Genomic DNA, 14,482 nt, shown 5'->3' with positions numbered 1-14,482 from the left:
GAAATCAAAGATTTTAGGCATTCTATCCTTCAACCTTGCTCTCAGATTTGTGCAGGGACCAAGCTGAACCAAAGCAAGCTGGCACACGTGGCAGCATAACTCACACAAGGACATGGCAAACACAAACCCAAAACACGCTTAGATCTTACCAAGGTGAACAATTTTGGCAGCAAGAGGAACAGGGGATGCTTCTACAGAAGCTGGATGGGCTTATTTGGGAGGTGGTATCACAGAGGTAAGGAGAGAAAGGAGTGTTTCCCATTGACCTGTTCCTATCGATCCCAATGGTGTTTGTGCCAGTTCATGCCATATCCTTTTTCCACCCTACCTTCCCCCGTATCACTCCCAGAAACTCCATCTCACGACAGCAGCAATGACAAAATTAGCATGAGCAACCAACACACCTGCAAATCTGATGGTCTACCTACAGGCCTTCGCTTCAAGCTTCGGTTTATGCCAATGCACTGGGCAGTGACTGGGATGGCTGAGGGACATGGTGCCATCTCCTAACCAGGCTATGACAACATCAGCCTGAGCAGAGGACTAATCCCTAAGACCAGGAGCCGCAACTGGTGCTCTGCAAAACGGGAATGCAACCCTACCTGCCGCTGGTCCTCTGAAACTGCCTGTCCCAAAGGCAGCAAGGGATGCAGATGAACACGGTACCCCATCACCCTCCCTGTAGCTGGCATCCACGTGAGTCGCAGTGAACTGTGGCTGTGCTCACTGACATGCAAATCCTGGGGGCCAATGATCTTCTCAGCTGCAAAAAGAGAAAGGAAAGGCCTTTGGTTTGGACCATGGCGGCACTGCTGCTGTACATGTGCAAGCTGTTTATTGATGGAGTCAACATATTCAATGCAGAGAAAGCCTTGGGTATAGATGGCACTCACTTAGGTTGAGAGCACAGGGGCAGCTGCGATCTGTTTCCAGGCCAGAGCCACACAAGCAGGTTTTCTTTAGACAAATTGCTTGACAGCACAAGGAAGGAAAACAAAAACGGTTCTGGCTACATTTCCCCTGTGAACACCTGCTCAATACACAGGGCATCAGCTCCTTCCTGTCTTTCTCCTTACTGTCACCAGGGAAGAGTCTGCCAGAGAGCTTGAACTTTCCATGAAACACCACAGGAAGCCCCAAAGTGCTACAGAACCACAGACAAAGCAAAAAAAGATGCTTTAAGAACTCAGATGAAGTTCTCCCAAGCTCTGCCCCAAGCTCTTAACTAATCTTCTCATGAGCTTGTGTGCCAAGAGGAGGCAGGAATTCATTGCAATCACCTATGGATTCACTGCAACATCAGTATCTCTTTGGGGACAGGTCTAGATCTCTGGAGATCTCTTTGGCTGCTCTCTGCATTTTCTGCAAGCAGTGAAGTTCTTCCTAAGGTCCCGAGCCGTGCTGCCAGAGTTCACCATGAGAGGCCCATGATGAAAGCCCCCAAGGGGCAGAAAGGCTGCCCCAGCCCATTGCTGCTCCTTTTGTTTGAACTGGCAGCAAGACTTTCAGGATCTGGTATCACTAGGCAAACCATGGAGATGCAGGCACAAGCAAAATACACAGGAGCACTGTCCCAAAGCAATAGATGCTCCATGAGGTGGTTGCTCCTCTGTGGTCATCCAACCCTTAAAGGTCCCTTGTGATGAACAGAGGGGATTTGGGAGGTCCATCTCCATGGTGTAGCTGGCATGTCCTTGGACTGGGAAGGGGCTGGTTTGGGCAAGTGGAAAGCAGGATATAGGGAAAGCCCTGATGCACCTTGCACGGTCTGCTTGATGGGCTGTGGTGGCTCTGAGGCAGTGAAACACAGCCTTCGAGAGAGCTTGGGTGTTATGTTGTGGAGCAGGTGGAAATCTTCAATGTAAAGCACATGTTCTGCAGTAGGTTCTGAAGCTATTTTGTTCAACTCATTCTTGTCAGCATCCTTAATTCCTAGACAAAGAAAACAAGAGGAAAGGAGGACATAAAAAGCCATCCATGTCGTAGGCCAGGCATTGGCAAGTGCTGCTGAGAGCAAGTGGGAGCAATGTGCTGGCCTTTTGAGTTTTATACCACCTTTGGAGTCATGCAGCCCATGGCAAAGGATGAAACAGGGAATGGAGTCGCAAGCTGGATGGGCGGTGATGAAGCAGATGAAACCTCTTCCATCAGGGAAAAGAGGTCAAGGTTTTCTCTAGAGGCATGTTAGAGAATGCCTCACAGTATTTGGCTGCTAATGGGCCAAGAGGTGGAAAGCTTTCTTGGGGTGGAGAGTGAAAAGGAGCAGGACAGGATGTGGCCTCACCCTTCCCATGGGATACAGAGACATTTCTGCCCTTCTGATGAGCAGACAATGGGACTTTGGGAGGCTGCGTGAAAATGGCAGAGTTTTCCTGTGGTTGAATTAAAAAAAGGGGGGGGGGACCCCAAGAAACCAACCCTCCCCTAATTTTCATGTCACATTGGTCCAAATTGACCTGGTTTCTCTCTATAATGAACTACCACCACACCCCCCCCCCCTTCTTCTCCTCTGAAATATTTGTTGAAGTGAAGGATTTGACTTCTAACAAATGGCTGTATTTAGCTCTTGGGGTGGGGGTGTGCTGAAACATTTCCTTGCCCATGGAGTTATTCTGATGGACATTTTTAACGTAGCTGAAGTCAGTGTCTGAACCCCATTAAGAGAAACCTTCAAAAGTAAAAACATTTCATTTTTTACAGTGTCACATCAAAACATTTTGCCTTTTATGGAACTCCTGAATTCGCAAGTGTTTTGACAGATGCAAACCCACAGATTTCCACTGAATAAATCAGCTATTGACAACAACAAAAAACACTCAAGCACAGCACAGATGTGATCTTCCTGTACTTGCAGTAGTTGCTAGTGGCTGAGCCTAGGGATGGGTGCAGCTTTTACAGGAGGGGGGTGTCAAGCATCAGGAATCTTCCCTAGTGCATCGACTGCATGTCAGTGTGCAGTCAGTGTTTGGTGGCAATGCTCCATGTAAATTAATGTGTCCATACATACCTACAGCAAACACTGTTACGCCCTTATCCTGCAGGATCTGGGCTTCATCTTCAACTGAGTCACTGGATTTCCCATCTGTGATCAAAACAACTACCTACAAGAGTTGGCATAAGAGCCAGGGAATGAAAGAGCACAACATGAGGAGGTCACACAGACAGTCACAGGATATTCACACTGACAAGCCAGACCTCGGATGAAGTCACTCTCTCTAAAGGGATGCGCACCTGAAAATAAATCTTTCAATAACCCACAGTTCTGGGGTAACTCACATGAAATCAGTTTTCATGAGCATGAGCTGAGAAGGAACAAAGCATAAATGCTGCTGCTCATGACAGCATCTTTTCTGCATGTCTCCTCCTGCTTGGCTGTGTCTCACCTCTGTTTGTGACAGAACTCTAGCTCCAGAAGGAGATTAATGCCAGCACAGAGAGGATTCACCCCTGCAAGTACCCAAGAGCAGCTCTTAAAGGAGGACTTAGCCGAACCCCAGACAATACATTTGGCCACTGGCACCTAGATGGTGCTATCAGGCGGTAAGAAACTCTCTCAGCCACAGCCTGGGTTTGAATGACAGCCACCTCAGCAATCCCAGACCGGAGGTATGGCTGGCACATGGGATGCTATAACGGAGACACACCCTGCTGCAACACCTTTAAGTGGTTGAGGTGGGTAACACATCCCACCTGTAGCATCATGTTCTCCCTCCTGCTCTGTAACTCAAAACAGGTCTCATTGACCACACTGATCAGCCACACTGATCACACGGATCATATACACCACATTTGGCATGCAGGATCTCAGAGCAAAGGAGAAGGTGCAGAACCAAACTGCAAATGTGGGAGGCCCATGGGAGGTGAAACCTGGCTGTGATGGTTTCAGACTTGATTCATAGGGTTTATCCATTCCCCATGTGGCTTCCCCGTTCTTAACGTCAAGACCATCTACCATTAGAGCAGAGTGAACTGTTTCACGCAGCCTGCAGAGCAAACCAGAATGTAGCACCTTCTCTTTAGCATCCTCAGAGCCCCTTAGAAATTATGAACAAAATAATTCTTTTTAAATGATCTGAAGAAAGCATTGACCCAGAACTGATGTCTGAAAGGTAAAGACACTACAACATGTCTGCTTTTTGAGTAAGATGCTAACTTAGTGCCACTCTCTGTAACCAGAGTGGGTGTGCGCAGGCTATTAGCAACAGCTACCTGCATCAACACCACAACTTGTTTCCTTGTCTTAATCATGCCTCGAGACTGCTCATTTAGCTTACCCAGTAAGTGCCCCAAATTTGGGTACTCATCTGGAAGCATTTAAGACTAGAGCACTGAGTCCCTCTGCAATTCATGTGGTAATATGAGCATTTTTAAGAAGTGAGTCAGTTCTTTGAAAATCTGGAGGTGCCTGTCTCTGTCACTGATAAAGTGACCTGAAGCTGAATGAGCTCCTAAATGAGGTAACTCAAATGCAAGCCAAAAATCAGACAGGATAAATAAAACCAAAACCTCTCATCCCTGTCTTCAGTTAAAGAAGTTACAGGTCTGATCCCTACCGAAGATGACACCAGTGAAGTCATCACAGAAGGTCACTTACCTTTGCTGCATCCTCTCGCAGCATGTCCAGGCGAGACATGGTGTGAGCTGCAAATGCCAGGGCTGACCCTGTTTTTAAGCTGCCTCCTTTGAAGGAAAGATTCTGAATTGCAACCAGCATTTCTTTGATGTTCACATAATCCGTGAGCTCAATACTCATCCTGGGAATGAGAAATGGGGGAATATGGGTGAATAAACAGCAAGAAAACACTGTTGTTACAGCAAGGATGCATTGATAATGGTAATAACCAGCAATAACATTGTCACTTAGCTGGTCACACTAGGCTTGCATGAATGCAAGAGTCCTTTTCACAGTGGTCAAGGGACGCCAGGGTATGAGCTCCAGAGCCCTGTTACCGTAAAACAGTATCTAAAATTGGGTAGCAGAGAATTCCTTGTAGCAGCTTTAAATACCATCCTCCCTACTCCCAAAGAGTTCCCCGTCACCAAGCACCTCTAGACTCTGGTGACATTGCTGGGGGTTGAACTCTTGCTCTGCTCTTGCAATGGTTCAGCAGAGCAGCAAGAGGTCTTTAACCATGGGGACATGGTTGCCCAGCTAGAGCTGAAGGGCTATAGAATCCTGGGCGCTGGTGGTGGAGGATGGACTGACCCACCTTGTTTTCTCCCCGTAGAGTGCCACCGCCAACCGGATGCCTTCTTTGCCCATCACCACGTTCTCAAAGGAACAGGCCATGCTGCTGATGAAGTCCTTGACCAGCCGGGAGCTCTCCCTCCCTGTGCCCTGTGACTGCCCCACGAGGAACAAAATGTCGGCCACCTCTGCTGTCCTGCATGCTGAGGGAGAAGAGGGGCAGGAAGGCTCATCCCACACCATGCAATGAGCCAGCAAGGAGATAAACCCCTCTGAGTCATGTGAACCCCAAAATACTGCAGCTAAGGAAGACAGACCATGTTTAAGCCCAGTGAAATATGTGATCACGGGCTTCCCAGAGCAACAGGCCACTTTGTTCTCTTTAATTTCCTCCTAATTTCCCAATTTTTGCTCTCACCCAGGGGAAGTTCCTCATTTGAAGCACAAACACTGAGAGCCAGATCCACCAAACCATTCAGGTCTGTAGGACATGCTGGAAGCAAGGGGATACCTGAGGGTTTCACACACCCAGAGGCAGACACCGACACCCAAAGCCTTGCACAACTGAGATTTGGGAATGTGGCAGCTCTGCCACCCCACTAACCATCCTGGGCTTCTTGTATCAGGGTCTCCAGAGCCAGCGTGAGACACCCATGCAGACACAGAGCCACCTGGCCACCCATGATTTGCCAGCCCTAAAACAACCAAGTCTTCCAGACTTGCACAGAGAGGGCTCGGGACGCGCCGTGCATTCAGCTCTGCAACACTCCTCTCTTGCCAAGCTGCCAGCAGCCCTGAGCGTGAACAGTATCTTGTGCAAAGAATGAAGAATTTGAGTGTTTTTTCTGTACAAGCCAGAGCTATCTGACGCCAGCTGGCAGGGAAGGGATAGGTGCACAGGAAAATTTGTTTAATGAACATCAAGGCATATTTACCTTTACAGTGTTCGGTCTCAATTGAATTTAATTTTCTTTAGACAGCCAATAAATATATTCCAGGGACAGAAATCTTATGACTTTTAGAGACATTAAAATTTATGAAGGCTCTACAAAGCATGTTCAAAATGTGTATTTTCTTTCATGTTTCTCTCCCTTACAGACAGATGCTGACTTACTACTGTAGGGCTGCTAAAAAGCAGACTGTGCCAACTGCTAGAAGAGGGCTTTTTTTGTCTTTTGATCACCAGCACTGGGTTCAACCTCTTCACATTTTTTCATTTTGTGTCACTGCTGCTTTGGACTTTACCCAGCCACTGCCTTGACTTTCAACCGCAGGTTTGCAGCCCCCGGCTCGCATCCAACCAGGCTGCAGCATTTGTTCCAGTTTGCTGGGGAGATGCGCTAGGCGGGCATCTCATGCTTCTGCACCTGTTTTAGCTTGACCTCTTCAATTTCCCTGACTTCCCTATTTCCATAAGCAGACTGTCTAAAGGGCTTGGAAAGACGCAGGTTTTGTGCTTTCCTTCATCGCTGTGTCCCTGATTAATCCCCTTTGGCCATGCAGCAGGACAGAGGATCGTGCTGGCTGCGGATGGATGGCAGCCCAAGGCTCTTTGTTACCTAAGGCTTTTGGTTTCTTCACCTTTCTTTGTGCCTTCTGATACCAAGCTCTTCACAACCTAACAGTTCTGTTTACTGCAGAAAAATAATGACTGGCTTTTTGGTTTAACCAGTACCCAGCTGGGAAAAGAAAGCACTTTCCCTTGACAAAAACGGGAGACAATTATTTCAGTTTTCCTTCCTAGAGCTCTTTGTTGAGATCTCCCTTCAATTCTCAATCCTCCACAAATGCTTTTCAGCTAAGATGTCAGGGGTGTCTTGGACACAGCTCAGCTGCTCATAGCAGATGAACATAAGCTCTTTTCCCAGCTGCTGCTTCTATTTTGAATCTACCCCTTTTCCCTAGCTTGGGCCTTAATGTCCCTGTTCCCCCAGAAGGACTTGGAAGGAAGGCAATGCCAGTCCTTGGCTCCAACCTCAAAACCGGTAGAAATCATTCAACAGCTTCACAGGGTAACCACAACTGTGTTACCACAAGAAAACCCCAACAAAGGTTCAGCAAGATGGAGAAGACCATCCATCAGCCCTCCCAAAATCACCCACCTCTTGGAGCTACTCAAGGCAGTGCAGATGGCTTTTCCTGGGAGACCTGCATTTTTGTCCCTGATCTGGAAAACATGCTTAAAATGTCATTGGTATCACAGGGATCTTTGCTATCTACCTCTCCATGTCCCAAATGCCCAGACAGCATCCTCCATCCGTGCCTGGTCCCTGGGAGTGTTGCTGACCCTGCACAATGCTCCTGCCCTCATTTGCATCCAGGGAACAACGAGGAGAAAGACAACAAGCAAGAGCTCTGCAGGATTAAGGGCAGGATGGTGCCCTTTCTCTATAAAGGGGCAACTGGAGCCTGCTTTGTGAGATGCTGAGCCAGAAGCTCAGCACCCTTCCAGTGGGGCCCAGCTTGGCAATAGAACCCAGGTGTGTTTGCTGCTTGGATCAGGTACCTGAAGCTGTCATTGGAAACGTGTGATGTTAAGCATATTTGGATTGGTACCTTCTGGAGAAAATACCAACACAGACAGCTATATTAATCACAGGGGGATACGATTTTATTTGAAATTTTCCATGCACCTCCAAAATTACGTTTCATCAATCACAGGTTTGCCAGAGACATCTGTAAACGTTGATTTACTGCACTTTTCCTAGCTTTGAATTAAATAGCATTATATTTGAATATATTGGCTTAATTGACAGACAGGAACTTAATCAAGTTAATTTTGTAGTTGAAGCCAAATCTTCCATTAACTCTTTGTTGAGTTTACTGAATTTACACCTTCAAAGCCTGGGGGCTTCTTGCTGCAGAGCACTTCAGAGGGAGGACTCACTGGCTCGTGCCCAACTCCATGACATCCTGGGAGCTCTGCATTAGCTCTGTAGGATGCTCACAAAAAGCCTTCCCCTCCTGCAGGACCCTGAGGGTAGAGACATGCCATAACTCCATGAGGCTCCTCTCTAGGATCCTTTTGTCTTCTGTCTCTCCTCCCCAAAAGGCCTTTGTGGGCTTGCACAGGCAACAGGGAGCCAGGAGGAGGCAAGACCTTGCGCCACCTTGACTCTCTAAGCAGCAGCAAGAGGCTTCAAGACTTCCTTAAAGTCTTTTCCCTCATATACTCTGTGTGATGGTTTGGACCAGGCCTTGGAGATAGAAGAGGACTCAGGAGGGGACAAATTTTCTCTTTCTCCCCACCTTCCTCTAGAGCAGCTGAGGCAGAACAGTATCAGAGGCAGGACACTCAGAAGAGCCCCAATTTCCCCACAAACCCTAATGCAGTAAGTCAGGTTCTGCCTGCCTTTTGGGGCCAGCTGAGATGCTCTGGTAGCGAGATAATCCCAACCTAGAAGGGCCCTGTGCAGAAGGTAATGGCACCATCACTACAACCCCACCGTGACAGCATCTCTGTGTATATCCATGACATTAACAAAAACCTGCTTGCAAAAGGTCTTTTTCTTCCTGATGTGTCTCAGCATCACCCTCAGCTGCTGCATTCATGACAGTCCACTTGTCACATACCTTCATGAATGGCCACGGCTCTGTACTGCACCACAGCAACTGCCAGGACAAGGATCTGAGCATACAACATTTTCCTTTCCCTTGGGAAGAAACTCCTTGGTTCCTGGAGTCAGCACACAGCCTGGAGAGGCATTGATCTGCAGGAGAAAAGAGGCTTTAATGCATGTCAGCTGAGCATGATGCTCCCACCTGGCTATAGTTGCAAGGGAAGCTTTTCACCACCTGCAAAGGCTCATCTTGTCTTAGGCAATTGGCATTAAAGTCCATAAATCCACTAACTTCTTCACCTCTTTTCTGATGCTGGCTACAGGGGAGAGCCCAGGTTTGCTCCCCCAGCACCTGTCCCTTGCAGTACCCTTCTTCAGGCAACAACATTAGTCAATTAAGCCTAAATATAAATATTAGTAGTGTGATGAAAGAGCAAAGCATCTGCTTCCTCAATTATTCAGGGAGGAAAGATCACTAGAAGATCACTGCAGACAGCAATCACCTGCACTCAAGGCTTTATTAGCCTGTTTTGTGACTAAACTTCAGGTTCCTAAATCCAGGATTAACTCCCTTGCCACGCTTTGAAAGCCAGCCCACCATCATGGAGCAAACAACAGCAGCTGAAAGCTCTGGTTGCCTCTGGGTGGTTTAGCAACTCCCCAAAATTGTCACAGAAGTCTCCCTCTGGGAAGCAGGGACCTTTCTCTGTGAAGCAACAACTGCAGCAGAAGTGGTGTTGTCAGAAGGGCTTTTATTCTTTTTTAATGGGCAATAAAAAGTTCTTATCCTGTTCTGAGCCTCACCTGCTTGTCTTGGGCTGAGCAGATTTCACAGGGAGGCGCAGACTACTTTCAGGGTGGAAATTACAAACATGAGGAAAAGACAAGCTCCATGACTTCATCCACCTCTTTGCCAGGGCTGTTCCTTCCAGCTATCAACACGCAAACACAAAATCACATTGCATGATGAATCAGGTCACTTTCGTAAAAAAAAAAAAAAGGCTGAGTTCCTGTGCGCAGCCTGGAGTAACTCCCCCTAAATGAATCCACAAACAAGCAACATGAAGTTCAAGTGCCTGGACAGCCTGGTGTGTGTCTAGACTGCAGGGGCACCAGGGCTGTGGTCACCTTGCCCATCACATAGCTACACCCATCTTTGAGACCCTCAGGACTTAAGTTCCCCTAATGTGTTTTCTGTTTCTTATTTTCCTTCCCTGTTCTCCTAATTGCTGGGTGTACTTGGATATAATCAAGATCTCTGCTGTGTGGTGCTTAACCTGTGCTGTGTCCTTCCTTTGTAACTCCATTAGTTTCTGTGGAGGTGGCTTCAAAGCAAAACCACAATCCCCCCTTCTCAAAAAAAACCCACCAAAAATCAAAATTAAACAAGTAAATGCAGGCTTTTTAACAGAAGTACACAAACTTCTAGGATATCAAGTAATGGAGCAGAAGTGCAGAGCTGAGACCCAAAATCACTTGGTTTTACCCCCACCTCTTTTGCAAGAGTTGTGTTATGAGCTTCATAACTGTGTCAGCATGTCCACTGCTACATGTCACCCCGTGGGGTCCTGCCTGGTATCGAGGTTCTCTAACACACACACCATCCCTGGAGGCCACCAGTGCTCATGGCCCCCATTGCCTTTGGCACTCACTGATCCATCCCATGTAATTAAGAAAAGATAGTCAGTAAATTAACAAACTCTAAACTCATTACCTTCAGAACAGGTTTGTAAGTAGTGGGTCAGGGCAATCCCAGGCACAAAGAAAGGCTGGGTGGAAAATGGATGGAGAGCAGCTCTGAGGAAGGACTTGGGGGTGCTGGCGGATGAAAAGCTCAGTGTGACCTGGCAACGTGTGCTCACAGCCCAGCAAGCCAACCAAACCCTGGGCTGCACCAAATGCAGCGTGGGCAGCAGGTCCAGGGAGGGGATTCCACAGGAGGCCACGAAGATGATCAGAGGGCTGGAGCACCTCTCCTAGGCAGACAGGCTGGTAGAGCTGGGGCTGTTCAGCCTGGGGAAGAGAAGGCTCCGGGGAGACCTTAGAGTGGCCTTCCAGTACCTAAGGGGGCTTGTAGGAAAGCTGCAGAGGGACTTTTTAATAGGGCCTGTAGTGATAGGACAAGGGGGAATGGCTTTAAGCTGAAAGAGGGGAGATTTAGGTTAGATATTAGGAAAAACTTTTTCAGGGTGAGAGTGATGAGGTTGCCCAGAGAAGCTGTGCCTGCCCCATCCCTGGAAGTGTTCAAGGCCAGGTTGGACGGGGCTTGGAGCAGCCTCGTGGTCTAGTGGAAGGTGTCCCTGCCCCTGGCAGGGGGGTTGAAACTAGGTCCCTTCCAACCTAAACCATTCTATGTGATTCTACTTTCAGACACAAGGCTTGATGTTGGGCTCAAGCTAAATGATACCTCCTGCCTTTTCTTTCCAAATATTTACCTCATCCTTCCCATTCCTGCCCTAAATCAAGGATGAAATTTCCTTGCTGCTTGACCCCCTTGGGAGAAACTGAGCCCCAAAAGCCTGGAAAAAAATAATTCAGAAAAAGCTTAAATGCTAACAGAAATCTCCATTCCCTCTTGGTAATTCCAAGGAAACAGTGGTTTATTTTTAAAGAATAGGAGAATGCTTCCAAAATGTCTATGTGATATGACAAGGCATGTGCCAATGTCACCTTACAGTAGGTCAGCTCCAGACCATTGGCTTCCTTGCACCACTGGCCAGAGTACTGACCAACAGGGCCCGAGTATGTACTGACATGGTCATCCCTGAAAGGGGTGTGGAGCCAGCAAGGGAAAAAGGACAGGAAAAAAAGCACCTCTGAATCTTCAGCATTTGTTGTCCAAGTTTACATATATCCAAGTTTACATATATACAGGAAAAAAAAAAAGCCTAAGTGACAAAAAATAAGTCTGAGTTTCTGCAGTCACTTTGGGCAGCTAAGCCAAGGCACATTTCTGCAGATAAAAACTTAACATGTGATTTCTCCAATTTTTTTTCACAGTTCTGATATTGTTTAATGCTTCAGTGTGGAACAAATACAATAAAAAATGCACATTAACAGCAATAGGGAAATAGTCATATAAGGAATAAATCCTAGAAGACTCTGCAGACACAAAGAACAAGCATGGTGAGCCCCAGGCCTTCAGTGAGTAAATGTTAACATTCACAAAACGCAAAGACCCTGCAGGTGTGGAAAGGCTCGAGCTCAGAAGAGTCACAACTTGAATTCACATTGCAATGATGAAGGATTCAAAAGAGTTTCATAATCTGGATGCCACAAACTAAAATTTCCTGGCAGACATGAATTCATATCTGCACATGTGCATGCATGTTGAACTGTTGTGTTCAATTTTTGAACATTAGAATATTTCTAACTTTTATCACATTAAAAAAAATAATTAAAGTTGTGCTTTGCCTTCTAGTGGTGAGCTGCAAATGCTGACTTGGGGTGAAAACCCATCCAGTTCCTGCTGTTGCATTGCCAGTGTGGGTCCTTCATGGATGACTGCAGCACATCCAGATTACAGATGATCCCAAATTCAAGGGTGTTGTTCTCTGACTTTGAAAGGAAAATGAGTCCTTTTCTCTCTTGGTTATCCCCTTCCTGAAAACTACATTTAAGGGTTCACCTCAGTATGAAATACCAACCCTAGGTGAGGGAAGGCAGAGTGGGACATGCATATCAGGGTCAAGAGCTGTTCTGCAGCTTCCAGACACTTGCTCCAACACTTCTCTCCATTCACAGCCCACCAGTAGGCCAAGATCACACCTGGGCTTGCCCCTTCCAAGTGTTCCATCTTTCAGGATAGCAAGGCTGATGGAGGACTGCCATTTGCTCTGCTGTTGTTGTCCAGCTCAGGGCAGCTCAGTTCACTTAGAATCACCCGTTCATGTAGATGCCACCACAGTGCTCATTTTATACACTACAAAGAGCAAACTTCAATCCAGAAGGTCTTAGCTGATCTTTGCAGACACTGGCTGCCACCAGCCCCTGTCAAAGACCTCCTAAAACTGCTACGGAGATCTTCAGAGAAACCTGGTAGGGGCAGGGCAACAACCTCATAAACTTCAGGGTTTTGAAAGGAATCCCAGCAATTTCCTTGATCTTTTACTGTCCCTGTAAGTAAATAATTTATATGGGCAACTTCACCAGGTTTTACAGTTCCTTGAACAAATTGCCTCCAAACTCCATAAAGTTGATGGACCAGGTTCTCCCTTTACCTCACCTGGATCAGATGACAGAGTTGTAGGAAGCCTGGCAAGATGCAAGAGGGTAAGAGAGGAAAAAAAGCAGGTCTTACATATGTGCAGTAGTGCCAGAGGCTGGGCTGTTCCCCTCCATTTATTCTTCCTGTGTATATGTTTGCAATAAACTCTTCTTCCTTCCCCCACCCCCCAAACAAATGTTGGGATAAACAAATAACCCTGTCAGCAAGGTCTGTCTATAAGGGATGAGACACGGTCGGTTTGCAGTCTCATCTGGCTGGTGCCTGCCTCCCATTTGCCTGTGGCTCCAGCTGGATGTCACACATCTCCTGCCCCAGGATCACTCATGACAGGTGCTGCTAACTTCATCCACCAAACTTTTATCCCTGTCACATACAGACACAAAACCTACATAACAGAGCCGCACCTGGCCATGCATAACCTTCCCAGGGGATCTGCACAGATCCATGTCCCAAAGCCCACCACTGTGCCGTGGCATGTATCACACAGACAGAACCTCTGCCTCCCAACCTAGCAAAATCTTGACAACGTCAGCCAAATCTGACAGAGGGAAGCAGGTCTCAAATATTTTCATACAAGTCTCCTGAAAACAGCCAGATGGACAGAGGAAAGTTCTCCTATTTGCAGCTCCCTCTGACAGACTGCAGGCTGAGCACAACCTTGTATTATTCAGCAGAGAATGCACGGGGACACCTCCTTATGAATGCTCCAGCTGAAGCCAAGTATTCAGCTATATCTCACCTGCATCACTGCACACAGCTCAGCAGCCCAAGACTCCTGTTCATGGAGCACTGCCAGGCACACCATGAAATCAAACTAGTTATATGACTGGATATAAGAAATTCTTTATAATGAGGGTGGTCAGACACTGGCACAGGTTGCCCAGAGAGGCGGTAGATGTCCCATCCCTAGAAACATTCAAGGTCAGGTTGGACAGGGATGTGAGCAACCTGATCTAGTTGAAGTTGTCCCTGCTTATTGCAGGGGAGTTGGATTAGATGGCCTTGAAAGGTCCCTTCCAACCGAAACCATTCTATGATTCTATGATAAAGCCTATAGAGAGAGATCCCAACACAGCCCCACAAAGAGATCACACTGAGATGCGTAATTTGAAATATAAAGATAAGTCTGAATAGAGAATTAATGGGGACTTCAGGATGTGGAACCACCAGAGAAACCAGCAGGAGAAAGGTGTGGAGATGGTCCAGTTATTAGTGGTACCAATATGAACAGGTCACCAAGATCCCAGCACCTCTACATGTAATTTTGCATGATGTTCAGATGGGGGAAACCAAAGCACAGACTGCACCGACTAAAGCAAAGGACAGATTCAAATCATTGAGTTCTGGTGGCAAGATGAAAAATAAAAAGAAGGGCTTGAGGCTTAAGACACCAGCAAAGAGGCAAAGAATGGAGTAAACCCTGACAGCTCACAGAGGTGGAGAGCAAAGACCACAACCACCATCAGCTCCAAAACGGTACTGACAGCTCATCCAAAAGAAGCATGT

General features: G+C 47.1%; 1 protein-coding gene across 1 annotated transcript in view; it reads right to left on the bottom strand.

Annotated features, from left to right (window-relative positions):
• LOC308066324 (uncharacterized protein) overlaps window positions 1–14,482 on the bottom strand; it is a 117,807-nt gene that overhangs the window by 94,947 nt on the left and 8,378 nt on the right. Inside the window, exons 2-7 of the mRNA XM_080393454.1 lie at window positions 8,762–9,680; window positions 5,211–5,391; window positions 4,595–4,754; window positions 3,008–3,101; window positions 1,759–1,932; window positions 603–763 (exon numbers count right to left, since the gene is read on the bottom strand). Coding sequence (XP_080249580.1) covers window positions 603–763; window positions 1,759–1,932; window positions 3,008–3,101; window positions 4,595–4,754; window positions 5,211–5,391; window positions 8,762–8,831 — 840 coding nt within the window. The 5' untranslated portion in view covers window positions 8,832–9,680. The remainder of the gene's footprint in view (window positions 1–602; window positions 764–1,758; window positions 1,933–3,007; window positions 3,102–4,594; window positions 4,755–5,210; window positions 5,392–8,761; window positions 9,681–14,482) is intronic.

Source organism: Falco punctatus, assembly GCF_963210335.1.
Source record: "Falco punctatus genome assembly, chromosome: 6".
NCBI lineage: Eukaryota > Metazoa > Chordata > Aves > Falconiformes > Falconidae > Falco > Falco punctatus.
The sequence above is the reverse complement of the archived record's forward strand: the minus strand, read 5'-3'. Positions and strand labels throughout refer to the sequence as shown.